At 37.9% G+C, this 25925-nt stretch overlaps 2 protein-coding genes across 2 annotated transcripts in view; one reads left to right on the top strand and one right to left on the bottom strand.

The window, feature by feature from the left end:
* Positions 1 to 8090: 8090 nt before the first annotated feature.
* eIF1A (eukaryotic translation initiation factor 1A) lies at positions 8091 to 10548 on the bottom strand. Its single transcript, XM_071586363.1, has 6 exons — positions 10402 to 10548; positions 10048 to 10131; positions 9866 to 9969; positions 9634 to 9766; positions 9448 to 9551; positions 8091 to 9132 (listed from the first exon to the last, which is right to left on the bottom strand). Exons 1-6 carry the CDS (start codon positions 10415 to 10417, stop codon positions 9127 to 9129), a joined length of 447 nt encoding a protein of 148 aa, XP_071442464.1. The 5' UTR covers positions 10418 to 10548; the 3' UTR covers positions 8091 to 9126.
* Positions 10549 to 10787: 239 nt separating this feature from the next.
* The window catches only part of nompB (intraflagellar transport protein 88-like protein nompB), a 50146-nt gene continuing 35008 nt past the window's right edge, over positions 10788 to 25925 (top strand). The window contains exons 1-5 of the mRNA XM_071586354.1: positions 10788 to 10995; positions 11112 to 11159; positions 16945 to 17132; positions 20532 to 20727; positions 24395 to 24612. Coding sequence (XP_071442455.1) covers positions 10849 to 10995; positions 11112 to 11159; positions 16945 to 17132; positions 20532 to 20727; positions 24395 to 24612 — 797 coding nt within the window. The 5' untranslated portion in view covers positions 10788 to 10848. The remainder of the gene's footprint in view (positions 10996 to 11111; positions 11160 to 16944; positions 17133 to 20531; positions 20728 to 24394; positions 24613 to 25925) is intronic.

Raw genomic sequence — 25925 nt, 5'->3', positions numbered from 1 at the left:
TTACAATACATTGCTTTGCAACTATTGCTCGGTTTTTATAATCACTAATTTTTCAACTTTATTTCCTCAGAGTGTACATATTATGTTTATCCAATTTTAATAGCATTACGTGGTGAGAAAGGAATGCATCGCTCATTGTGGGATATGGGGCAATGCCCTGGCATTTTGTTGCAATTGAGACAGTGCGAGTTGGACTTCAACTTAATTTATCACATTATAGCCTATTCAACAGAAATGTACAGCAATTTTTACTTGAGAATTTGAATTCAGATGTTTCACTTAATTTGTTCTGTCATTGACTCAAACCATTATTAAGTTGCATAAATGTAGGAAAAACTTGTTAATAAAAAGCTCGCAATAATGAAATTTTGTTCTGACAAAGCTAAATCATTGGTCTCAGCAAAAAGACTATCCTGAATGCACAACTGGCATTTGGTTTATGTAAAATAATGAAATTATGAATGTCAGTAACAATAATAAATATTCCTTTTTACCAATAAAAGCTGAAAAACTATGGATTTAATATTGTAATTCAAGCCACGATGTAATATTTGTAGCTCGCTCTCACTCCCCCTTGGAGTGATACCATAGTTGATCAAGACCAAGCATCACACAGTGCCTCTGAAACCAAACATTTGCTTTCAAAGTCAGCTGGGAAATGTTTGCTAGCCCTGCAGGTCATGGCCTCTCATCTGGGAAACAGTGCCTCCTACTTATTCCGAGCATAGAAAGGCATTCCTCCAAATCACTCCTCTCCCTCTTCCAAAAATTGTGCACAACAGAGTGCTGCAAAATTGTAGCGAGCATCATCCCCACCAAACTCAAGGAACTCAAAGGTGCATCGGCCTCTCCTATCAAGGCTGAAAGATGCACGCTATTGAAGGTGAATGCACAAATATTTGGTTTGAGGAAAGAAATACTTTGGAAATGGTGTTCTTTGGCAAAAGTAGTTCTTTCGGAAAATATGTGTAAGTTACCTTTATTCTGTCAAATATTTTATTAAATTTTTTGTGCAAAGTGAAGGTCGCTAGAACTTTCAAATGGGTATAGATTAGATGTTAGGGTTTCAAATTTCTGCTTTCTTCAAAGGATAGATTTCAAAGTACATAATGGAATGGATTTCCTTATGAATGAGGAATATGCAATCGAGGCAGTTCTCCTCAAGATCTTTGTAAAAGGCTCATATTTTATTAATTTTATGTTATATCTGTGTATTTCTCGTGGCTCTTTCCTGATGACTGAGGAATAAAGTTTAAAAGGTGCATATTATCCCGACAGAGGAAACATGTCAGATTATCAAAGATAAATATATGCACTACAGGAATCCCATGCATGGTGATGTCATGATGCTCCCGTAAATCACTGCATCTGGTGAATAGTGGCCATTAATAAACAATACAAAGTATGCAATATGGAATTTTAGAAACTCTGTGATTTTGTTGCTGATGTTATTTTATTCCAGGCACATATCCATGGTTGAATAATTTTTGCTGGCTTTTTATCTGCCATTTTTTATTTTAGTACATATGCAGAAAACCACAATTCACTATCCATTTCACAGTCAGGTGGAATTATTACAAACCATTCACTTGCCATTGAAATGCATACAATGAAAACTAATTTGTTTCTTGGTAAGTGGGAATTGTATTTTCATTTGGGGTAGTCTACCTGTCAGTCTTGTTCTATCCAACAGGTATACGTGACATTTTTCTTACCCCATCTCTCCTGCCTAACATTCTTCCTTCTATCACTATCAAGCCATTGTGCTTCCACGTATCCTCTGTCTTTTGGATTTCTCACAACAAATCTCTCTCCTTGGCTACCATGGCTAGTACTTCTGTGTTTGTTTATCTTTTTCGTCCATTTGAATTTTTCTCTGCTTCCTCACACACACATTTCTCGAAAGCCTCCAGCCCGCACTTGTCAAATGGCAAGTCTCAATTCTGTGCAAAACTATGCTTAAAATTAAAGGTTTTCACTTATCTTTTTCTAACACCCTCACTCAGTGCTCCTGTCATCAACTCCCTCTTCCTAGTAAAAGTTTCTCGGCCTAATCCAGTTCTTACTCCTGTGTCCCTATTATTTTGACCATCTTGTTCCAAAACACATCCAAGATAGGTAAACTGTTCAAACTGCTCTAGTTATGCTGAGGGTAAAAATAACAAACTTTGTACTTCCACACACTTTTAATGTCCTACGACTGTGGTTTCGATGCTGCGCATCATCAGGTTAACTTTATTTAGTTATGCTCTCCATTTTTAGCATTTAACTTAGCCTTTCTATTTCTCAAAAATATAATAGCCTTTGTTTTGTTTACATTTATTCTTATTCTGTACCTACCACATATATTCTCATATGCTCAGCTATGTTTGTAACCCTTAAGCTTGCTGTCTAGCCAAAGTTTGGTCATCCAAAAATCTTAACTGATTTCATTAATTCCAAACTGACTCATTGATCCCTCCAGTTCTTCCCATACCTCTTTCAACATTTTTCCACATATGTGTTAAAAAGCAAGGGTGTAATGGACATCTCTGCCTTACCCCCTTCCCAACTCTCCATTCAACATAAGTCAGACATGTGGATAACTCGATTATCTATCCAGCCTACTCCTTCCTATCTTCTGCATGCATTTATTAATTCTGCTCAATTCACTCTATCAAACACCTAGAAATACATGAAGCAAACAAATAAATAATGGTTGTATTCTATATTCCTTTCTATCAGTGACCACATTACAGTTGTGACATCATATGGAGAGTTCCCATTCTTTAACCCAAGCTCTTTAACTCCTAAGCAGCCATTTGCCCTCCATCCGCTGATGACCATCTTAGCTCCCTGCAAAATCAAACATCCTGTTCTCTAGCCCTCATCTTGGCTACCTTTCCCATTTTTGGGACGTGAGCCAATACTGATCTGGAGAAGTTTTCAGCTCAAATTCCTTTCATTAATATTCTAAATTGGTCCATAAAAACTCTCCATTCTGCATTTTCCTAGACCTTTAAGGAGTTATGCAGAGTTGTGTTCTAGCCTCACATCCTAAATTGATTACATTTCCTTTGTACTCATTTTATCTGCAGGCAATAAGCCTGGATGTTTAAGCCGTCCTCATCAGCATTAAATTTCTTACTGTGTCAGTGGTCACAATGGTGTAGTGGCTAAAGTACTGGCTCCGTACCCTGAGGCCCCACTTTGAATCTTAGGAGTACGATTTTTCAATTTTTCCCAATCTCTACTTGCGGTCCTACGTGGAGAGTACTTAAGCAGAGTATGTCATCCTGTGGGTGAGATGTTTAATTGTGTGTGTTTTGGCGCCTATTGTCAAGAATATAGTAATGCCGATGCCAGGTTTCTTTCCAACCTTCCCAATCCCTGAAAATAGTACTATTCCCACCAAAATATCCCCTGATCCCTAATCCTGCTAATTGTCATACCCGTCAACTAGTTACCCAAATGACTACAATGACGGCTTTTTGTGACTAAACGGGCAGGCATAATATCTAAACCATTCACACATAGCTATTCTATGTGTGCTTTCCATCTCTCTTGAATTTATCCTGGTTCAATAAATTACTTTCTTGCCATCCTTCCTCCTGACATCCTTTGACAGTCTGCACAGAATTCCCCTCCTTACTTCCTCGTAGTGCATTCACCTTTCTGCACAGCACACCCAGTTCTTCCTCATTCCATATCCTGGCAATGTATCTTCCACAATCCCTGGTTTCTCCTATTCTGTAGCTTCTTCCCGCAGTTTATTATTCATCTCCTTGTGCTTCCTTCTCACTTTATCTAAGTTTGCATTCTCCCATTTCACTCTCCTGTGTTTCTATTTTTCTTTTACTGCCCCCTAGTGATTTTTGCTGTACCCATTCCATCCTCACAAGTAATTTTGTTTTACTGCCTCCCATTACATTTCCTCATCCATCTTCCCTTAATTATCCTGTTGAATCCCAAGTCATGCTTCATTGTCACTACATTATGACGTGGATACCCATGTGTTCCTGGGATAGTGTGGGAATTGAATATTTTTACTATTCGTGAATCTGTGCCCTACCATAATATAGTCTAACTGATATCTCTCTCAATTCCTGGGCATTCTCTGTGTATACCTACATCTATTATGATGTCCGAAATGAGTGGTGATGAAACCACTTCTCCTGCAGAACTTTGTTATTTTCTTCCCAGGATTGTTTTCATCCATTTAACCACATTCCGAAACATGTCTCCCTCCACCCTCTAAGCACTTTCTGATGGCCAATCGCAATCAAATGTTTCCTCTTAGGGTATTGCCTCTGGTGGACCTTTTACACCATCTCTCTCTTCCTTCCAATGATTACTTGTCTATTTTGTAATTTCCCTGTCCTCAACATCATTCTAACATTTCAAGTTCATTTTCTAATAGTTTTGGTTCTTTTCTGCTGTTGTTAATTTAATTTTACAAGTATTGCATACATTCCAGTAAGACAAGTCCGATAGTTCATCATTGTTTCGTGGGATAAATAATTGAGGTATAAATAATTGCTCTTGCCTTCCTCAATAGTGTTTTTAACGTGACACCATCACCCAAATGGCTCTCCCACTGGGGCCATATGCCCGTACAGCTGCCTCACTGAGGAACAGACCCTACAAGGACTGCCTTTTGTCTGTCTCCCTATCTACTACCCTTTGACCTACCCATCAAGCAATCATTGCTCCTGCCGGCACACAGTCCTGGGGGTCATCAGAACAACAAGTCCTTTTGCCATGTCAAGGCCTTAGTCCCCAGGGAAGATATACATTAGAGCATCACTAATTTTACTTGCATCGGAATAGTATCAAGTATTGCGCATTCCCTCTCAATGATTCACTCTTGAGGTATCTCTCCTCTTCGTTTTCACCCTCTCACGCGATCCCAGCAGTTTAGTCAACATAAGTTCAGTGAATTTTTGAGAGCCATGCTTTAAGAGGCTAAACAATTTCCAAGGAACCAAAAGGAAATATTAAATTAAAATGGTCATGTTTCAGTGAAGAATCAAAGAATTGATCCAATTGCCAAACTAAACTACCCTGTCCAATAAATACACTAACTGAGGCCATAAATACTTTATTTTGCAAAATTTAGTCTACATCGATTTTGTCCCCTTCAAGTAAATACTCTCCATTCGTAGGCTATGCACTCATTCCATCTTCTTTTCCACTGTTAAAAGCACCCTTGGAAGTTCTTGGCAGGCAGGCTTTTTAGTTTTCTTGTTCTATTATATCCACATCTTCCCAGTGATGTCCCCTCATCATATTTCTGGGTTTTGGGAATAGGAAAAAGGCGCAGGGGGGCGAGATATGGTGACATCTTTAAAATGCATAATCCACCTGAAAACGGTTGTTTTCTTTGGAGCATTATCACCGCAAACAATTGTCAACATTTCAGTAATTTCTTGATATTTTTTACTGCACTTTACCAAAAAACTTGATGTTGATTCGTTGCTCCATGATTTTTGTCAATCTCCATTTTTGACACGCAGCAGAAACTTATATAACTGGCACCATACGCACAGCTCAACGATCCGCCAAGCACAGATGGCTCATTGGGTCTCAGGCAACTGGCGCAGATAGTGGGCGGTGGCTGCCAGATCGTGCCAATTTGTGCACGTATCATGGGCCTTTGAAATGTACTTAGTTCCAAGAATCATCACAATGCATCATCATTTAATGGAAAGATGGGATACACTTAAGAAGAGCAACAAAGCACAAAATCCCAGTGTTTACCTTCATTAGGTGTGGAAATGAAATTTGTCTGGCTATACGGCCATTTAAGAGTTACGTGAGAAAGCGTGACTGAGGCCAGTACCAAGAGTTGTTTCTACAAAGGGAGCCATTGCTAAGTCAAGGCTGTGAATGAAGGAGCGATCCCAGGAACGAGCAGATGTTTGAATACTTCTGAAAAATAGACGGAAGAGGTAATGACTAGAAACTAGAGGGCCGATTGGGATTTGTTTGTGCAGCAATTGGTGAAGTTCAAAAGGAAGATGGGTAGGGCATTGCCGTACACTTCTCCCCCCCCCCCACAGGTCACTTCCTCAAGTGCCTTGGGACAATGGAAATGAGGAGTCAAAAGCAGAGAGTACCTGGGGCTGAGAGACGGGTTGCAGAACATGTTGGATATATATATATCCACCTGTTTGTCACTAGGTGGAATAGGTAATATGTTCATAGTGATTTACCCATGCAGCAATGATTAAATGTTTGCATAGGTTAATGTTGCATTATACAATACTTGTGTCACACATTTGGTTTTGATATTAATAATTTTGACTTTAATATCATGAAAGATGGAAATGGCATGAAATGAGGAAATTTGTGTTGAACATGGCTCTGAAAACTGCACCTGGTCGAGAAGAATCACTAAATATTGTGAAATTGAGCGTGGAATAGGATAGGTAAGGTAAATTACATAGATTGAGTCTTGATGGAAACATGCTGCATGAATTTGTTCTGTCAGGGTTGGCTGCATTGTTTAGTTATTTGGGATAGGATGTCTCAATATATTTTAAGTTAACTAATTTGAGACCATGCTCTAAAGCCATTTGTGCCCCTCATTCAACCCTTCCATTGAAATGTATCATGACTTTAGATTTCATCAAGTGAAGCGATTGTTCAGCACATAGTAGATATCACTAGTGTGTTGAGATGACTTGCTTGTTTTACCCTCAGATTACCTGGCCAACACTTCATTCCATTCTTCCTTCAGTATGATGTTCACTCCTGGTTGTCTCCCGAGCATATTTCTCAGTAGGCAACACTAGATTTTGCCTGTTCATGTAAATTTGCAGACTCCTCAGATGATAATCCAACCTACCATTCTCATCTGTATTTTACAGATACCTCAGGATTACCTCAGACTAGTATCTCACATTCCAACTCTATATATCCTCAGACTGATGCACCCCTAAAAGTAGTCATTTCCTGGACATTGATCTGCGACTATATTGCATCAGGAACACTATATCAGGAGGAATACCATTGGCATATTTCAAGAATACAAACTACACCCTGGAGGGAGCCAGTGCTATGGCTTTCTGTTGCCTTCAATCAATTATTAAGATGATTTTTTCTCTCTCGAGTTTTTCCAGTTTCCAAGAAACGAAACACATATAAATGTTTTAATATGCTCAGGTAACCTAAGAATTTAGTATGTTAACCTTTCCCTGCATTTTCTTCCAGGAAAGATAGTTAGGTCAAGTGGTTACGCAGGGGATAGCTAGGTCAACATCTGAGTAAAAGAAAACATTTCAGGTGAATAACTTTTTGTTATTGCGCCACCAGGGCCCCCCTTCTCAATGCTTAAAGTTGATTTACAAAACCTCAGGAGAGCATTCTTAAAAGTAACATAAAACATTTACTACGTAATGTAGGAAAGTAATTAGTGCTGGTGTCTATATATTATGACCAGTACAATATACGTAAATAAAGGATTTGTAAACTGAATTTCTGCATATTCTAAATGAAGCCTAATCAGCAAAGACAGCATTTCTCTTTAATCTTTCCATCACATACTCTCTAGTAAATCCTACTTTTCTGTTAGCTTGTCCACACATTCCCCGTATGTTTCACCCAGGAGAGGACGTGAGTGAGGGCAATGTATAAATATTTAATCAAGTCCACACAATCCATTTCAGTGTTCCCGATGGAATAAACTTTGTAGAGGGAAGAGGTCTTTTTGCACGAATTCATCACTATGCAAATCGTTAAGGTTAATCCTAATTGTCAAGTGTTGCAGCAGGATTGTATAACATTAAGATCATCTGATAAAGCTGCTTTGTCCTCGGGATCTTGGATATCACTTCATTGTCGTCAAATAAATGTGTCTTACTAATGACTACCATCAATGTTGTTAATGTAAAGTAGGAATAAAAGATGTCCAATAACACTTCCCTGGGGAACACCCTAAATAACTTCCACTGCACTTGAGCTAACTCCATCCTCCACTACTCCTTGAACCCGACCATTCAAAAAGTCTTTCATCCAACCCATGATATTTTATCTGTGTAATATCCTCCTAGCTTTGAGTACATAGTTTACTGTGAGGAACTTTTGTCGAAAAACTTTAAAAGGCAAAGTAAACCAAAGTGATGACTTTTAACTTTATTTTTCATTTCTTTTTGTAACCATTTCACTACATGTCAGTAATACATGGAAAGTGCCTAAAAGGGATAGAGGGTAATATTTGGGAAATGTGCTTACGCTGATTATGAGTGCGGTAACTATTACAATGAAACTTTTAATGGAACTTAATGAGAGCTTTTACTTAAAAGTTTTAATTAATAACAGTTGACACACACTCCTAGGTGCTCCTTCCAAGAAGCACCTAAGTAGATACTGAAAATAGTTAACTAGTAGCATAAATACAAATTAATCAAGAGAGAACAAACAGCAGATGAGCCAAATCCACTTTAAACTGCTACAAATAGTGTCTCCGAAACAACTACTGGACAGGAGTTCATGGATGGACTAAGAGTTGATCCCTGCATTGTAACAAAATGTAGGAGCTGGTGTTAACATTACAAGCACAATTATAATATGAAAAACATTGCAAGTGCCACATAACACTATTCATATTTAAGACATAAGACATTTAACTCGTTTAAATTTTTATTCACATTATATTTTCCACATTTACCACTTTGAAAAACGATTCAAATTTAAGGATGAGAAAAACAAATGAAAATTTGCCATTCGTGTTGAACCACTTACAAAATCTCAATAATTTTGAAATGAACGATCGTTACTGAAGGACTCTTGTAAGCTTGACAATTGTCACCACATACAAAGGCTATTTAAAGATCAACAGATCAAATTTACATTGGAATGAAAATCAAATTTAAACAATGGCATTTACTCAACATACAATTATTTGTTATATTTACTTGGATAATTATATTAAAAACCAAAACCGAGATTGGAATAAAAAAGATCTTCAAAAAAAGTAATTCAAAAGAGAATTTTCTTTGTTGTCCTGTATCCTTTTCCATTGGAAGATATTCCACTCCATTAAAAAAAATTATGCCAGTGGAAAAGTCACCAATTAAACACCAAGACAACAAAACTGAATATTCTACACCTGAGCACTCCTGAGCACTAGGAGCCAAAGGACTATCAGATCTGAAAACAAAAACATCGAAAGTCAATAGGTTGTTTAAACATTACAAATCAATATCTTAAGCTAAATCCGACATGAATATCATTCAAACGATTTCCATCAGTACATAAACTAGTTCTAAACATTAAAAGAATAATATGACTCTCGTTGTTCATTCTGGTAGGAATATTCATGAAGTAGCAAGCATATTAGTAAATTTATGAAATGAATAGTCAAGAGAGAAAAGCAAAACAATTCTAATGACTAAGTGAACGATATGAAATCGCGAATAACTATATTAAACAAGGTACATGCAATATAATCGTGGAAATACTCACATTTTCAACAATATCCGATTCTTCTCCATCGTTAACATCATCCCCAAATTCGATATCTTCATCAAAACCATCCTCCACAAAAGTAACGGTGTCATTTATCCTCACTGAAAAGATAACCAAGTCAGATCAGAATATGTAAATAATTATGAATTATACATAGAATTCAAATTAAATACATTGACGCACCTGTTTCAGGGAACTCGCCGTAAGTTTTTAAGTTCCTTGCTTCATCAGCAGTGTACTTAAGAATGACATCAGCTTTAGCGTCCTGATAATCTCTCAAACCAATTAGAATGATGTCACCCTGATTAATCCATACCTATTCAGGAAAGCCACGCATTAGCTTAGTTTGTTGGACAAAAGAATATTCTATTCTTGCCACAGCACAAGTGAACTAATTAATTCAAATAATTTTTACCTTTTTTCTCAACTTTCCTCTTATGTGACATAATCGCTTCACTCCGTCGAAACACATTGCTTCTAATCTCCCATTACCCAACATCTTTGTTACTTGGGCATACTCTGAAAGAATCAACACGATGTCTGGTAAACTTGACAAGAGTAATTATTACAAAAATGGGAAAACCATCTATGATTTACCTTGACCGTCTTCTTTAAAAACCAGTTCTCTTTTCTCGGTTTCATTTTCGTTCTTCCCTCTCCTCCTGTTTTTACCTCCCTTTCCTGAAATGACAACAAACCCCAACTTATTGAACAAGCAATGGCCATATAAACAAGTCTTAAACTGCTCAATTTAGCGTCACCAATTCCAACCAAATAACGGAATGACCATTTAGAAAAAATCACACATTGCTTCAAGAAGAGAGAAAAATCAAAAGTAAATCCATAAAAAAAACAATGCTGTCACGACAAGAAATGGCCGTCTGTGGTGCAACAGATAAACAGTATGACCATTAACCAACCAGAAATAGAATGGCTTTATAAGAAACTCACCCTTATTCTTCGGCATTACTTCTTAAGCGTGATTTACACAATTGTTAAAAATTATCTGCAAATATGCAATTTTCCAAAAAGTTGATGACACAAATTTCGATGCATGCCAGCCGTCGAAATCAGCCGTCGATGAAGGATCATGGGTACGATATCGATTAATCTACTCTGCGACTGACTATTATATTCGTTCATTCGTGTTTCTCAGCATGTTAGGTTATATTTTGAGGGACAAGTATTGATACATCACATAGATTATAAATTTTTAATATACTTTAATATTAGGTCATGTAAAATTTAAAATATTATAACTTTCACAATCTTTATCGATGCTTTGTTGTTTGGACTTAGATTCGTTGCGAAAAATGTCGTGGATGGCGTTCGTTATTTGAATGGCACACAAATATATTGATTAATTTGAGAAAATAATTTTGGTGTTCGTGGGTTCAAATGGATCGTTCTTTTCTTAACCCAGTGGATGAAGACGACCTATACTCTGGTTTTAATGAATATCCGTCTGTGTTCAGTACAAATGATTTGCAAGAGGATGAAGAATTCCAAGAAGCCGTTCGCACTAGTTACGAAAAACGACCGACGGTATGATGACCATTTGTGATTGTTTCATTTATTCGTGTCGCAATCAAATGGTATTTATGCGGTTTAGTAAATTTGAATCTTGTATCAAATTAATGATTTTGCCTTTTTATTTATAGTTACTGTCAAGACCAGGCATTGCAACCAGACTTGGAACTCCAACGGGGGTAACTCTAACGGATAACTTTTTAAATGTCACCTTAGGTGTGAATGTGTACCGAAATACTCGTGTCGGACATCGGGATGTAAAGTTTTATATTTAAATCTATTCAGGAATGGAATTATTCATTAAAATACTTTCATCTTATATTTTGCATTCTGATATCCAAGTGAAGATAGGTTTTTCTTCTTTTAGTGTAAAACCAATGGTGTTAGGGTGTGTGGTAATGCAATAAAGTAAAAAACTTTGAGTCAACTGGTAAGAGATGTCATTGAGATGAGATTGTCAACAGTGGCGATACTCGGGGTAGAAAAGTGTTATTACAATTTTCGTGGCGGTGACACTTTATTTATTTAACAATGGGTATTATATGATCACGATTCCGCCTGAGGTTTCAAACTTAATATCTAAGAAAATAAAGCAAATTATTAGTAGTAATTATTGTATGCGTAGGGATTAATAGGAAGACGAGGGGATCGGGATGATGCGGTGGCTGACGTACTGGCTTCCCACCCAGAAGACTAGAGTTTTAACCCTGGAGGTGGCAGATATTTTTCAGTGATATCCCGATCCCTACTTCAGGTGCTTTGAGGGCACCTTTGAGTCTGTACGAGCCTTTGGGTCCGGTTTGATTCAGTACATCCATTGGCGCATTTCGTTAAGAGTAGGCTAATGCCGACCTACTAAAGAAGACGAGTTGATGGCCAATGGTAGTGCCTCATATCATTAGTCATCGATAATACATGTACTTAATATTATTTGTTTTGCTGACATTCATGGTCTCTTTAACATATTTTAAGAAAGACCAGTCCAGAAGAAACAAGCCACCAACACTAGTTAATGGTATCCCAAAATGTTGTTGTCACCTTGCTTAATGCAATAATGTTCTGATATCCTGAGTGTTTGCCAATCACAAAATCTAGCATAAAAAACTCGAAATTTCAAGAAGAAACTGAAAAAAGGATTGCATTTAGATAAATATTATTGGAGTTAAAACCTAAATCGTTAGTTCAATGAATTTGTTGTTTTTAAATGAGTGCATGAAAATAAAGGCAAATAAAAACTTAAATTACCACAATGATGTGCAAAGAAAAATATTGCATCAATAAAAGAGGAAAGTTAGGCATTAGTTTTCAAATGAGTACCGGAGGCTTAAGTTCCATAGCATTAGCATTTTCTTAATCGCATTTGCAACATGTCTACTCTGATGGAACTGTAGTCTCATCATCCAAAGCCTATTCTCTGATGATAAATAATTGGGGACAATTCACAGGCATCATGCAAGAAGTAATTTGCATTCTTTGGCGTATTTTCATATCAATGCTGATATTTAAATGAGACTTAGCTTTAAGGCCAAATCTCTTTGTTTTTATGTTGTTAGCTCACTAATATCGCAATAACAGATGATAATAATGGTATAAATTGGTCATTCTTGAATGTCACTCTTGTGAAGTCTCAGGTAAAAGGGGGGGAAAGAACAGGTTTCAGGTTCTAGTATCCATGAAAAGAAATAGACCAAGAAAGGTAATTTTATAGCTATAGTATCTATAAAACATTCTGGAATAAATATCTACTTTCCATAATACTGGTGCGGACTGTGAAAGGGACCAAATGCCAGATGGTGAAAATCATGTTGCGGTGAGAATTTGAAGAAATTAACAACTGCAGGAGTAAATTGTTTATTTAATGGAATGTATACAAACTAGAGTCATGCTTAAACTATGTACTCTGGGCATATAATCAATTTTCCATGTATTTCTTCCTTCTTTTTTCCTTGTCGTATATGCAGGGGTCACAAGTTGACCTTATGTTTTCAGAGGCAGTGTAATCATTACTGAATCCTAATGCCTTTATTCTTTCGACAGTGTCACACTCATTCAAAGCTTCCCTGAATTTCCCCAAAGCAACCCAACAAAAAGTTTCATTCATATCCCTCGCTGCTTGGCCAGCTGCGCAAACAACTTATCCAATACCAACTTTCATAAGAACCCAGAGAAATCTTGGAGGCACGAACTGATGCCCCCTGAAACCCATGATTATGGATGGCAGAATTGAAATTTTTTACATTTCAAGGTTCTGACCTTGTCCTAAGTTGTTTCCTTTTAAAGAGTTATGTGCCTGTTGAAGTTATAGGCCAATAAGAAAATCAATCCAGAAGCTGAAGTGGATGCCCAGCTTACAGTTTCATAGGTGCTTGTGAGTGTCGGGTGCATTCCAGGGACACTGGGTGTCACCTGCCGTGACAGCCTGTCAGGGAGATAGCAGGGAAGGCCACCTTGGTAGGTCAAGGTATTCAACCACATGAATGCGTTCAGTACACTGCAGAAAAAATTTGGAGGTGATCAAAAAATAATTGTCACGACATGGTAAAAATTTTTGCAGTGCAATGTTCTGCATTTGCCTAAATTAAATAAATAAATTTCATTGGTACCAGGACTTTATAAAGTAAATTATAGGACAAGTCAGAGAACAAACAACCAGCTGTTTCAGTGCTCTGAAGACTCTAGAAACTCTTCCACACTATAAAAGCATTTATGTATCAGAAGACGCTTGAGATATTTCTTTAATGTAGCCCTAGAAAGAGCAGATTTTTATTATGCCTGGTAGACAGACAGTTGAAAATTTTGATGGCCTCATGAAAGTGACTCTTATCAAACATAGCTGAAGAGTGGCAGAATAAATGAACACGAACACTCTGTCGAGTATTATGCGTACTGGTGATTTGTTGTTCCATATTATCCTTAATATATATATACATGACTAATAAATATACAGACCAAGATTTGTGTAAATATGGCAGTTTAATTTTGCAGTTAAACCAGTTATGGTATGGTGATTATGGTAATACAGTTACATCATTCGACTTATGGTGGAGACATCATCATGTTGAAGGGAACATGGGCTGGTTAGTGACAGTGAAAGCACAAAGGTGTAACCTCTCAATAATATTCTTGCTATTATTTATAATTATAGTATGTAGGGGGAATCAATTAGGGAGTTCCCTGTCAATTGTTTATTTATGCCCCAAATTCTAGTTTTTCAAAAATTACCCAGGAGTGGACATTTCATAACCTTGAGGATATAATAAAGTGTGATAATAGTTGCAATATGGAATGAAGTTCTTTTAAAATCATACAGTAGTCAGCATTGCTGCCTCTGGGGGTGATTGTGTTGTGTTCGGTAAGTTGCGGGAAATCCTGTCATTAGGATTGCCTAAAAATTGGAGAGTGCGGTAGTTAATGAAATAATATGAGGGGTACCCAAAAATAATGGGAATAATTTTTTTAAAGCTATGTATTTAATTTTTTGCAAAACAACCTTATTGCCATAACCTAACACAAGACTTTTTTGGGCGAGGCAACATGAAGTTTTCCGCCTACTTGATTGTTGATGACGGACATCCTGAATAAGGTTTGTCATCAAGTAGCTTTTTACCTTCTCTGAAACGAGAAAACCATTGGTGCACTTGAGTTTTTCCAATAACTTAATCCTTGTAAGCTGTTTTTAACATCACAACAGTTTCTGCGGTGTTTTTCCCGAGCAGGAAGCAAAATTTCACAGCAGCATGCTATTTACTTAAATCCGTCATGACGAATACTTTTACAAAATGTTGTTACTGAACATAACCTTCTCATATGACAGCTATGCCTGCGCATAACTTGGAATGATTTGCACTATGCTCATCTAGTGGAAGAAATGCATAATATGTCAGCTCTGCCAACCGCAGCACTGTTCCAGTTATTTTTTGGGTAACCCTTTGAATAGTATTGCTCAATTTTAAGAGACATTAATGTAGTTAAGATATGTTATTATAGTGTTACAGCAGCATTTTACCTTTCTTTTGAACTGCTGTAGGCACACTTTTTTACTCCTCTTAATTTTTGAGAGAGCATTTTGATATTTGCGTTAAATGGTGGTTGCACAAAGGTTGCTCTTTTAGCCCATAATTTTGCTGGAGAAGAATATATTCCCATCATCTGTTTGTAAAGAGGTAAGCAGAAATCCATCTGCAAAGCATTCCCTCCCTACATAGCTGATGGAGTAGGAAGCCCCTGAGAGATATTCAGAAAGAATCTTTTTCTTTTGGGCCGTACTTCATATCTCTTTGTAATTTATTAGAAGCCAATGACATCATTTTTTCTACACAATTGAGTTATAAGAAGGGGGATGGGCTGTTGATGCAATTGATGGATTACTAGTACAATTTGCTGATGCACTTCAAAAGTAGAAGGCATGCAATTAGCACTGAGTGATCGGAGCAAGGCATTTCATTACATTGAGCATGCAACTTGGATTTCTAAATTGAAATATTATGGTGTACGAGGAAATAAACTGAATAGGTAAAACTCATGGTCCCTATCAAGATGGTGTGGGGGCGAGGGGATCGAGATGGTGCGGGGGCGAATGTACTGGCTTCCCACCCAGAGGGCCAGGGTTCAAATCCCGGCGGTGTTGAATATTTTTCAGAGGTGTCTCGATCCCTACTTGAGGTGCTTTGTGGAGGGCACCTTGAGTGAGTACACCGTCCATCGGATGGGACGTTAAGCTGCGGACCCCTTGGTGCCTTTCGTAAAGAGTAGGCTAATGCCGACGCCAGGTTTCTCTCCACCCTTCATCCTTTCCTATCCATCCCCTATGGCGCAAATGACCTCAGCTGTCGGTCGCCTCCCCTAAAAACTACTACTACTATCAACGCTGCAGTACTGGCTCTCCCCCACTCCCAGCCGATATATAATGGCAAGAGTAATACACACAGCAAGCTGACTCAAAGCAGCCCGGGAACAAGGCCCCTCGCCACATCCATGACTCACACAACACCATGTAGGGCATGAATCATTTGTCAAGACATTATGATGGTCAGATGATCTTTGCTCTTCCTTCTTGTCTTGTGCAAAATCTCCCCGCAACTTTTTTATCATGTTAAAGTCTATGCATATACAATGTACTTGTATGTACTCTTTTTCATAAATGAATACAATAATGACTTATGGAAGTTAACCTTTTGTTTAATGTCCAAAACTGGTGGCTCCTCTCACTTCTCTCGAACTATTTGATGGTGCCTTAAATTTCTTTCTCTTCATCATTCGCCACTGTCATTTACACTTCTCTCTACATTAAATCAGGTATTCTCTCAGTATTTCCTCCCTTTCTGACTGCCTCACCATGAATGATATGAAGTTTTTCTTATTAATTGTTAACAGTAATTATGGGTCATCTGAACTTCTTTCCCTTTTCCCTCTTTGAGTGCATGTGATGCAGTTCATTGCCCTCTTTCACTGTGTCATCCCTCACTTCTCAATCACAAAACGCTTGTATATCTTTAGACTTGCATCAGCCTCTAATGCAATGATGTAACATCTCCCTGACTTCGACCTGTTCGGAGCACTTTGTTGCATCCATCCCTGTGCTGTGCCCTTACTCTCTCCTAATTTGCTTGGACCTCCTCCTTACCTACCATTTTGTCTCCCTCTTGTATGTGAACTGATCGTCTTTAAGGTGGTGCTTTTTTGTGGTAATTTTTTGTTAATTTGTATCATTAACTTTTTTTGTATGCATTGAGTTTTTATTTATGTAACTTGCTTTTTCTTTCTTTTTGTCTAATGTGATTGGTGTGATGCTGTTTTATGACTAAATAAATAAATAAAAATTATTTTCAAGGCTATAAGGTCCTACAGTCTAAATGGGTGGTTTACCTCTGAATGGATAAAATTATTTCCTGAGATAACTGTGAGCATATTTTCATTTGGTTGATGTTTTATGGTAAAGGTATTTTTTTAAATCTTGATTGCCAGTATCGCCAAGGGACAAGCATGGTTTCATCTCAAGGGTTCTCCAGGCTGCATTCCCGAGGAAATGAAGGAGGTGCTCGGCCAATGACGGCTGTTCATGGGGCCGGGTACACATCGAATGTGTCAATGTTTGATCCTCTTAACCATGGTACCAAAGGACTTTCCTCTACTGACGTTAAAAATGAAGATTCGTAAGTTTGATTTTTATTAAGTGTTTTATTTTTTGCAGTTAATAGGTTTGTATGGTAGTCTTAGGTATTTTATACTCCAGCTTATTGAAGAAACTAAAAATTGTGATAATATCATAACATCAGACTGTCCGCTGATGAGTCACTGTTTTACTCAGCTGTTTTGATTCCATAAATTTTCCTTGCCTTTTCTATAAAACTTATTCTTAAATAGGCTTATTTGACTTATTTCTTTCATTTTATTAATTCAGTATGGTAGATGGAAATTTAATTTTTTGGAGGAAAATTTTTATTATTAAGAGAGGAAAATGCTTTGAATGTGTCGAACTTTCAAAATATTGTTTTTTCTTTAGCATACTGCCCAAAATCCTGAACTGCTCCACGTGCACAATTTTATTTCCTTTTTCTTTAAATTTTAATTTAGCTTTCTTACTTCTCGAGAATCTCATTACTTTTATTCCCAGCTCGTGCTACCCTTGGTACGAGTTCTAGAAAGTAATGACAACTTTGTCCCACTCTCCTGCCTATCACTGCCCACCTTGATTCTCCCTCTGCGGTCATTTATAAGTTTTGGTTAAGTCACCAATCCTTCCAGTCTACTCAGCTAACTCTACTTGGCCAAATGTCTTCTCAAAATCCACGAAACACATGAAGACATCCTGATTATATGTGATGTGCCATACTATTATGTTCTCATCACTGCAATGTCATCATGCAGCCAGATATCTTCACACCTAGGTAGTTGATTGCACTATTTTCTAACCTTCTATGGATGATTCCTGTGACTACTTCTGCTGCCTGTGAAATTAAAATGGTCGTCTTATAGTACTCACACAGCCAATTCACCCTTTTTTGGGATTGGGATCAAAATTGACCTCAAGAAATCTTATGGTCAAATTCCATCCTCATACACACTGCACATGCATGTGAGTCCCAAACAATCCTTAGCTTCCATTTTTTCCTAGGCTCTTTTGTAATTTTATGCGGATATTAGCTATTCCTACTGTCTTGTTTGACTTCATCTCCCTTAGTACTTTTCTATCTCACTAGTTAATAGTCCTGGACCCAGACTACCCCATCCGTATACATCTCTTTCCCTCTCTATTGATAAACTGGCTGGCCTTGTATTTTATCATTAAGCTCTTCTACATTTTATTCCCCCCATCCCTGAATCTCTACTAGTGCTATTGATAACTTACCCACCTTTTCTCATATGTCAGGTATAGTTTTCCCTTGCTACATCCCGACAATTTGCTTATCTATCTACTTTTCAATCCATCTGAGAAATCTATGTATCATTGCTCAGAATTTTCCTCACCATTCCCTTGACCATATCAGTTTCCCACCAGAGTTGGCCCTCTCCTACCCCTTTTCCATTCCTCATAGTCTTTTTGAATTTTCAATTGAATTCATTGGAAACTAAATAATGAACTGAATATGCATCCAAACCAGGGAAGCTGTGTGAGTTGAAGATGCTGTTTCTTAATCTATGTCAAACCATGATATGATGTGTACATGTTTCTCCTGGAATTTTACATGTGCACCTATGCCTGTGGTGATATTTGAATCAGTGTTGGTTTCTCTTCTCTTTGTGGTTTCAATCAGCTTAGATACTGAAAGCATTCTATAGATATTGTAGAAACTTTAACAGCAGTCTACTGGGAGATGAGGCTGACTAAAAGCAAACCTTTTCTAATACTAAGAGCATCATCTTTTGATTTTTCTAAGGATTTCTTGAATGACCCTTGTTAGAGGGTGGTTCCCGAAGTACCCGCCCTGATCTAGAGATGGCGGCAGTTGTTTGAAAACTATCACTACATTAGTAAGTGTGCAATCTATGAAGCATATGTTTCAAGTTTGAAGATGCTATGTTGTTTAGTATTTGTTTGGCAGCCATCAATAGTGAGCGTTTTCAGTGAATTTGTGAGAATGGAGAAAAATGGTCATCGTTATGTCATACAATACTTTTATTTGAAAGGCCTCGGCCCAACCAATATAATAGCTGAACTGGATTCTACTCTGGATGAGTCTGCTTCTTCGTTTACGGCAGTAAAATATTGGGTAGCAGAGTTTTAAACGAGGCCGGGCGAGCTGTCAAGACGAGCATCGCATTGGTCGACCAAATGAGGTGACGACTCCAGAAACTGTGAAGAAAATCCACACGGTGATACTGGATGGTCGTCGACTGAAATTGCGCCAGCTGGCAGACATAGCAGGCATTTCAAAAAGTGCAGTACATTGCATAATAACTGAAAATTTAGACTTGAGAGAGCTCTGTGCAGGATAGGGGCCGCGTTTGCTCACACTCGAGCAAAACCAGTGTCGTGAAGATGCTTCAATGGAGTGTTTAGCAAAGTTTCACAGCAACATAGCAGAATTTTTGTGCAATTTCATAACCATGGATGAAATATGGGTCCATTACTTCACACCCGAGACAAATGAAGAATCAAAACAATGGATTCAAAAGGGAGAACCGGCTCCAAAGAAGGCGAAGGCAAGCTTTCATTTGCAGGCAACATCGTGGCATCGGTATTCTGGGAGGTGCGTGGGATAATTTTCATTGACTATCTTGAAAAAGGAAAACTATCAACAGTGAGTATCATGCAAACCTATTGCAACATTTGAGCAAAGAAATCAAGCAGAAGCGGCTGCATTTGGCTGAGAAGGAAGTGTTATTTCATCAAGGCAATGCACCAGCTCACAAATCCGCTATTGCAATGGCCAAAATTCATGAATTACCGTTTGAAATGCTACCTCATGCACTCTATTTGCCAGATTTAGCCCCTCGGGTTATTTTCTGTTCGCAAACTTGAAAAAATAGCTCGGTGGTCAAAGATTGTCCAACCTTGAAGAAGTGATGTCGGCAGTTAATGGCTATTTTGAGGAGCAGGACAGTTCTTATTATAATAAAAAATGGTATCGAACTTATTGAACATCACTGGGGAAAGTGTATAGAGCTGAAAGAAGATTATGTTGAAAAGTAAATGCATTTTTTCCAAAATGTTTGGTTTCTTTATTGGTTCGAGTACTTCTGCAATTATTCTTGTACGTAAGAAAATGGGGAAAAACACTTTGAGTTTAGCCTACTGTTTTGTTAGTTGGAATGTTTAACTTCAGCCATTTAACTAAGGGCAAAATTTTCTTTCCCTTAAAATGATGTGGTATCTTTAAAAATACAACTGACTTGGTGCTAACCTATTCTTTACTTTGATTCAATGCCTAAAATTCTGTTTTCCATGGGTAAAATGTTTATTTCTTTCAGTACATAATGAAGACTTTTTTTAAATGGAAACTCCCCTGACCTCATAATTTAATGCATACAATCAACTTGACATGAGTGCTGACTAGTTTTACAAGTATCGTGTGATCCCTATGTGAACCTGTCTCCTCTCTTATCTATAGGCCTCAGGTAAGAGTCAAGCAATTGGAAAAACAAATTCGTGTGCTCTTGGATGAATCTTGTGTGGCCAAGTGTCATGGAAAACTGAAAATAGCTCTGGAAAAGGCCAAGGATGCTTGTAAAAAAGAGAGGAATATGGTTCGCCTACAGGAGCAAGCTGGTCTTGTCAACAGTCGCAATGAAGACTTGAGTTTTTCTGTAATTATAAATTCATTGCTCTTTTATGTTTTAGCTTGATGGAAACAATCACAGGCATGCTCACAATATGCACAATAACCTCTAAATTTCTCTCCTCATAAAATATAAAAGCACATTATTTAAGGTCCTTCAAATCACTTAAGCGGACAGCATGTGAGAAGTGCGTGTACAATTTCCCTGAAATAAAATGTTCAAAAAAGTCATTCAACATTTTATGAACAAAATGGTGTTTGTGACAGTTTGCGTGCCTCCAAATAACTGGCATGTCCCTAGTTTGCTGTGATGTCCTCTCATTAATCGGCTGAATCCAACTTAAAAGTTTCATTTTCCCCGATGCTATACCCATTCATTATTAGGTACTGTACTGTACTCTTGGTTCTCTCACCCTCAATATGAGCCATCCTCTGATCTTCAAATTTGTAGTATCTTTCGCAATATTACTCTCTCCTCTAATGCCAACTGCTAAACCAGTCTAGTCCTCAGCAAGGTCAGATAATCAGCTGCATACAGAGTTTCCGGATGAGTTGCTGTTTGCTAATGTCTGAATTTTTAATTGATAGTTTGAGTTTTCATGTTTTAGGTATTCATGGTAAGTTTGCATGGCATGATTGCCTTGTCAAGGACATAGTCATCTAACTCTCATCCTACTCTTGAAATATTTTTAAAGTGTTCCTCTGTACACATCAAGTTGTGGTTCTGCTTATGCCTCCACCATCCTGTGTAACCGTATTTTGCAGAATATGATTCATATTAAACCAGGTCAAAAACCTTTATCTGATGTTCCTTGTAAAAACTCAAAATCGAGTGGGCATGGTATATTCTACAAGGCCATGAAACTGTATGCATAGCCCTTTGATGGATACACTGAGAGACATTTATTTATCAAAACGTTTTAAAATTTAACTCAAAAGATTTTTTCAATGACACATTCTTCTATGGGTGAAGTCATCCATTACTGTAAATAAATGAACTAAATATGTAGATATTAGTATTCACAGTTCTTGCATGCAGCTTGTTTTAATGCATTACATTTTACTGTATTGATTCGTAGTATTTATGAGGAAGGAATCTGGCCGGAAGACTTTGTGAGATCAGTTTTAGTTCCTATTCCGAAAAAGGTGAAGGCTACATCATGTGAGGACTACAGGACAATAAGTTTGATATCCCACGCAGCTAAAGTTGTTCTCAGGATCATAAACAAAAGGATAGAGAGTAGGGCAAATGATTACTTAGGGTATGATCAGTTTGGGTTTAGAAAGGGGAGAGGTACCATGCCATTGCAGTAATGAGATTATCAATCGAGAGGAGTACAACCAGGAGGTATTTGCCTGTTTCGTAGATTTCAAAAAAGCGTTTGATAGAGTGAATTGGGAAAAACTAATGAGTGTATTACAGAAAATAGGAATAGATTGGAGGGATAGGAGGCTAATCCGCAACCTGTACATGTCTCAGACTGCTTAGGTGAGGGTGGGGAACGGGGAGTCCGGATGGGTAGTGTGAGGAAGAGGTGTAAGGCAGGGTTGCCCATTATCACCGTTGCTGTTCAACCTGTATGCAGAGGAAATGATTAAAGAGGCATGGGAAGAGCTGGAGGTAGGAATGAAGATGGGCAGGGAATTCATAAAATCAGTTAGGGTTGCTGATGACCAAGCTTTAGTTTGTCAGTCAGCCAAGGGGCTGCAAGCATTGCTTAGTGAATTGGAAATTCATTGCGACAGGTATGGGATGAGAATCAATATTAATAAAACAAAGGTAATGCGATTTTCTAGAAAGAAAAAGGCTAAGCTAAACATTAAAATAGGTGGGCAAAAACTAGAGCAGGTAGAACAGTTTACGTATCTCGGCAGTGTTTTGGACCAACACGGTCGAAGTAGTAGGGACGCAAGGAGAAGAATTGCGCTAGGCAAAGAGGCTTTCACAAGGAGGAGGGAGTTAATGACAGGGATGTTGAGCAAGAACATTAAGAAAAGACTCGTAAAAACTTTGATATGGAACATAGCTATGTACGGTGCGGAAACATGGTCATTGAACCAGGAGGATAGACATAGACTGGAGGCTTTTGAAATGTGAGTGTGGAGAAGAATGGAGAAGGTGATATGGACAGAGAAGAAAACAAATGAGGAAGTAATTGGTATGGTGGGCAGAGAGAGGGGTTTGTTGGGAGAAATCCTATGGAGGCAGGAAAAGTGAATGAAGGGGGTATTGACCAGCAGTGGGATGTTGAAGACTGTAATAGAGGGGAGAATGTTAGGCAAACGAGGAAAGGGAAGGAACAGGATAGGGATGTTGGACAGGATGAAGGGAGGAAGAAAGTACTCGGAGATGAAGAGGGGTCTGATGTAGAGTAGGATACTGGATTTTGTATTTTGTTAGGAATCACAAATTATTTATTTAGTAGCTGGGTCCATCCAAAAACCTACCTTAACCGGTAGATTACCTAATAATAATAATTTTACTGTAATAACGTCTATAACTTCACATTTCTCTGTTGTTCTCTAAGGAAATATTACTATTAGTATTTTGGTGATTTTCATAATGATAGTTGGGATTATGAATGTGAGTCAAATGCATTGGCCGATAAAAATGATTGCAAAGAGGTTAATTAAAGTGAAAGTGAAGTGTTAGCGGCAATGAGAATTTAGAAGAGTGGATGCGGGCATAGACGGTATATCAGGTAAGAATTTGAAGTGGTCTTGTAAAGTCTATAATTTATGCTCGAAACCTTTTTGATGGGAAAAATCCAGTAATTGCACCATAGTATAGGAGGGGGAATGGGACGGAATTTGACAGTTGCAGAACATTTAGTGTTTGGAGTGCACTCTCATGTGAGATGTCTGTAATTTTATTAAACGTTTGACCTTCAAAACATTTTTGCTGCTCTAATTCTCTTGAACTCCTTTACTAATAATTCTGTATAAATAATATTCTCAGACAAAAATAAATGAAAGAATTGTATAGATATTATGCAGTAGAACCATGCTTGATGAGCACCTCACGGAGCAAGTAATTCACATAATGAGAAAAAATATTTTTAGAAAACAACTTACTTAAAGATGTACTTTTTATTGAACAAGTGATGAGGAGAGAGGGATTCCCTAAATGATAGCCTGCCTGATGCTTCAGTCGCTGTTAGCACCAGGTCTGCTGGCATCTTTGTGATGTTAGTGATTGCACATTTTTCCAAACTTGTTTTCAAAGATATTATTTGTGATTTTTTCGGCAAAGTTTTATAATTCTTGCAAAAACATTGGAAGAATTCTTGCAGCTTTTTGAAGAAGAAGCTGCAAGAAGACATCCATTATAGGATAAATATAATTGGAACAATGAAAAGTAACACAATTGAAAAGTAAGATGTTGTTAGTATGGCTGTTCCAGCATTCACATGCAATCGGTTGACTACAACAATCTGTGCTGTCCTCAGAAACAAGGACAAAATTAAGGAGATAGGTAGATGCTTTGAAGGGAGTGACAGGAATATCTCTGCAATGGTTACGTTTGCTCAACGATGTTGGAAGGTTACTTTTCATATGGGTAAATGAAAAGCAAATGCAAGGTGATAAATGTGGGGTTTTGGGTTCCATTCACACAGGTGCGATTATCATTAATCTCTCTCATTTTATTCCCAAGTACGAGTTCAGATCCTTAATGGTATGTATTTCTTTTTCAGACCCTGTTCAACCTTGCCAATCAGTATGAAGCGAATGAAATGTATAGTGAAGCTCTTAGCACTTACCAGTCCATTACTCGTAACAGAATGCTGCCAAATGTAAAGAGATTATTGGTGAACATGGGAAATATCTATTTAAAAATGGGCCAATATCCTAAAGCTGTCAAGTTGTACCAAATGGCTTTGGATCATGTTCCTGAGATGTACAAGAACCTTCGGTATGTCTTCATATCATCATCATACACTGATTTTTCCAGTAAAACATTTATTTCTTCATGGATTGTTCCTCGAGGTGCTAAAACAAGACAATGTTTTCTATGGCCCATGCAAGGTCTCTGCCACTCCAACCATTCTGCTGTCCTATCCCAAACTCCCATGCATAGTTTTAGCACCCTTTTCAATGCTGTTAATGCACACATTATGGGCTTCCCTAATGGTTTCCTCCCTCCAAACTTGCTTCCAAACACTGCTATTATGGCCTTGACAAAATCAAAAAGAATAATGGAGAGAGACTCCTTTGGCTCTAATAGTGTGCAGCAGCAATCACGAAGGAAAATAATTATTAAAATAATGTATGAACCATATTGAATGATTTTGTACTTTTCAACTGACTTTAAGATACAATGCATTTCACTGACTTGTGACATCATCAGGTACAAGTTTTGTTTAAATGCGCCAGTTTTCCCTTCCCTTACCAAAATAACCTTTCCCCCAGCCTCCCACCTTCAACTTCCCCCCTCCCTCACCCCCCCATAGCTACCCCTCTTGTAAGCATAAATTTATATTTAACTGTTGCATGTACCTACTAGTATCGGACGATACTGCAAGTTGGTGATACGCATTGCATCTTAAATTAAAGTCCATGGAAAAGTACAAAATCTTTTAATATGGAAATCACACAATTCAACGCAGTGAAGCCTGAAAAATGATTACTTAGGGGATGATCAGTTTGGGTTTAGGAAGGGGAGAGGTACGCGTGATGCCATTGCAGTAATGAGATCACCAATCGAGAGGAATATAGAATACAACCAGGAGGTATTTGCCTGTTTCGTAGATTTCAAAAAAGCGTTTGATAGAGTGAATTGGGAAAAACTAATGAGTATATTGCAGAAAATAGGAATAGATTGGAGGGAAAGGAGGCTAATCCGCAACCTGTACATGTCTCAGACTGCTCAGGTGCGGGTGGGAAACGGGGAGTCAGGATGGGCAGTGTTAGGAAGGGGTGTAAGGCAGGGTTGCCCATTATCACCGTTGCTGTTCAACCTGTACGCAGAGGAAATGATCAAAGAGGCATGGGAAGACCTGGAGGTAGGAATGAAAGTTGGCGGGGAATTCGTAAAATCAGTTAGGTTTGCTGATGACCAAGCTTTAGTTTGTCAGTCAGCCAAGGGGTTGCAAGCATTGCTAAGTGAATTGGAAATTCAGTAGGACAGGTATGGGATGAAAATCAATATTAATAAAACAAAGGTTATGCGATTTTCTAGAAAGAAAAAGGCTAAGCTAAACATTAAAATAGGAGGGCAAAAACTAG

The sequence above is a fragment of the Hetaerina americana genome, unplaced genomic scaffold, assembly GCF_022747635.1.
Source record: "Hetaerina americana unplaced genomic scaffold, ioHetAmer1.1.p SCAF_22, whole genome shotgun sequence".
Taxonomy (NCBI): domain Eukaryota; kingdom Metazoa; phylum Arthropoda; class Insecta; order Odonata; family Calopterygidae; genus Hetaerina; species Hetaerina americana.
Note: the sequence above shows the minus strand (reverse complement) of the source record. Positions and strands in the feature narration are given on the sequence as shown.

What these genes read in the sequence shown, in the direction of transcription:
- eIF1A (XM_071586363.1), bottom strand. An exon ending in TTTTAAAGAAGACGGTCAAG is followed by an intron (nt 9,970 to 10,047) that starts GTAAATCATAGA and finishes TGATTCTTTCAG; the next exon opens with AGTATGCCCAAGTAACAAAG. An exon ending in GAGGAAAGTTGAGAAAAAAG is followed by an intron (nt 9,767 to 9,865) that starts GTAAAAATTATT and finishes TTTCCTGAATAG; the next exon opens with GTATGGATTAATCAGGGTGA.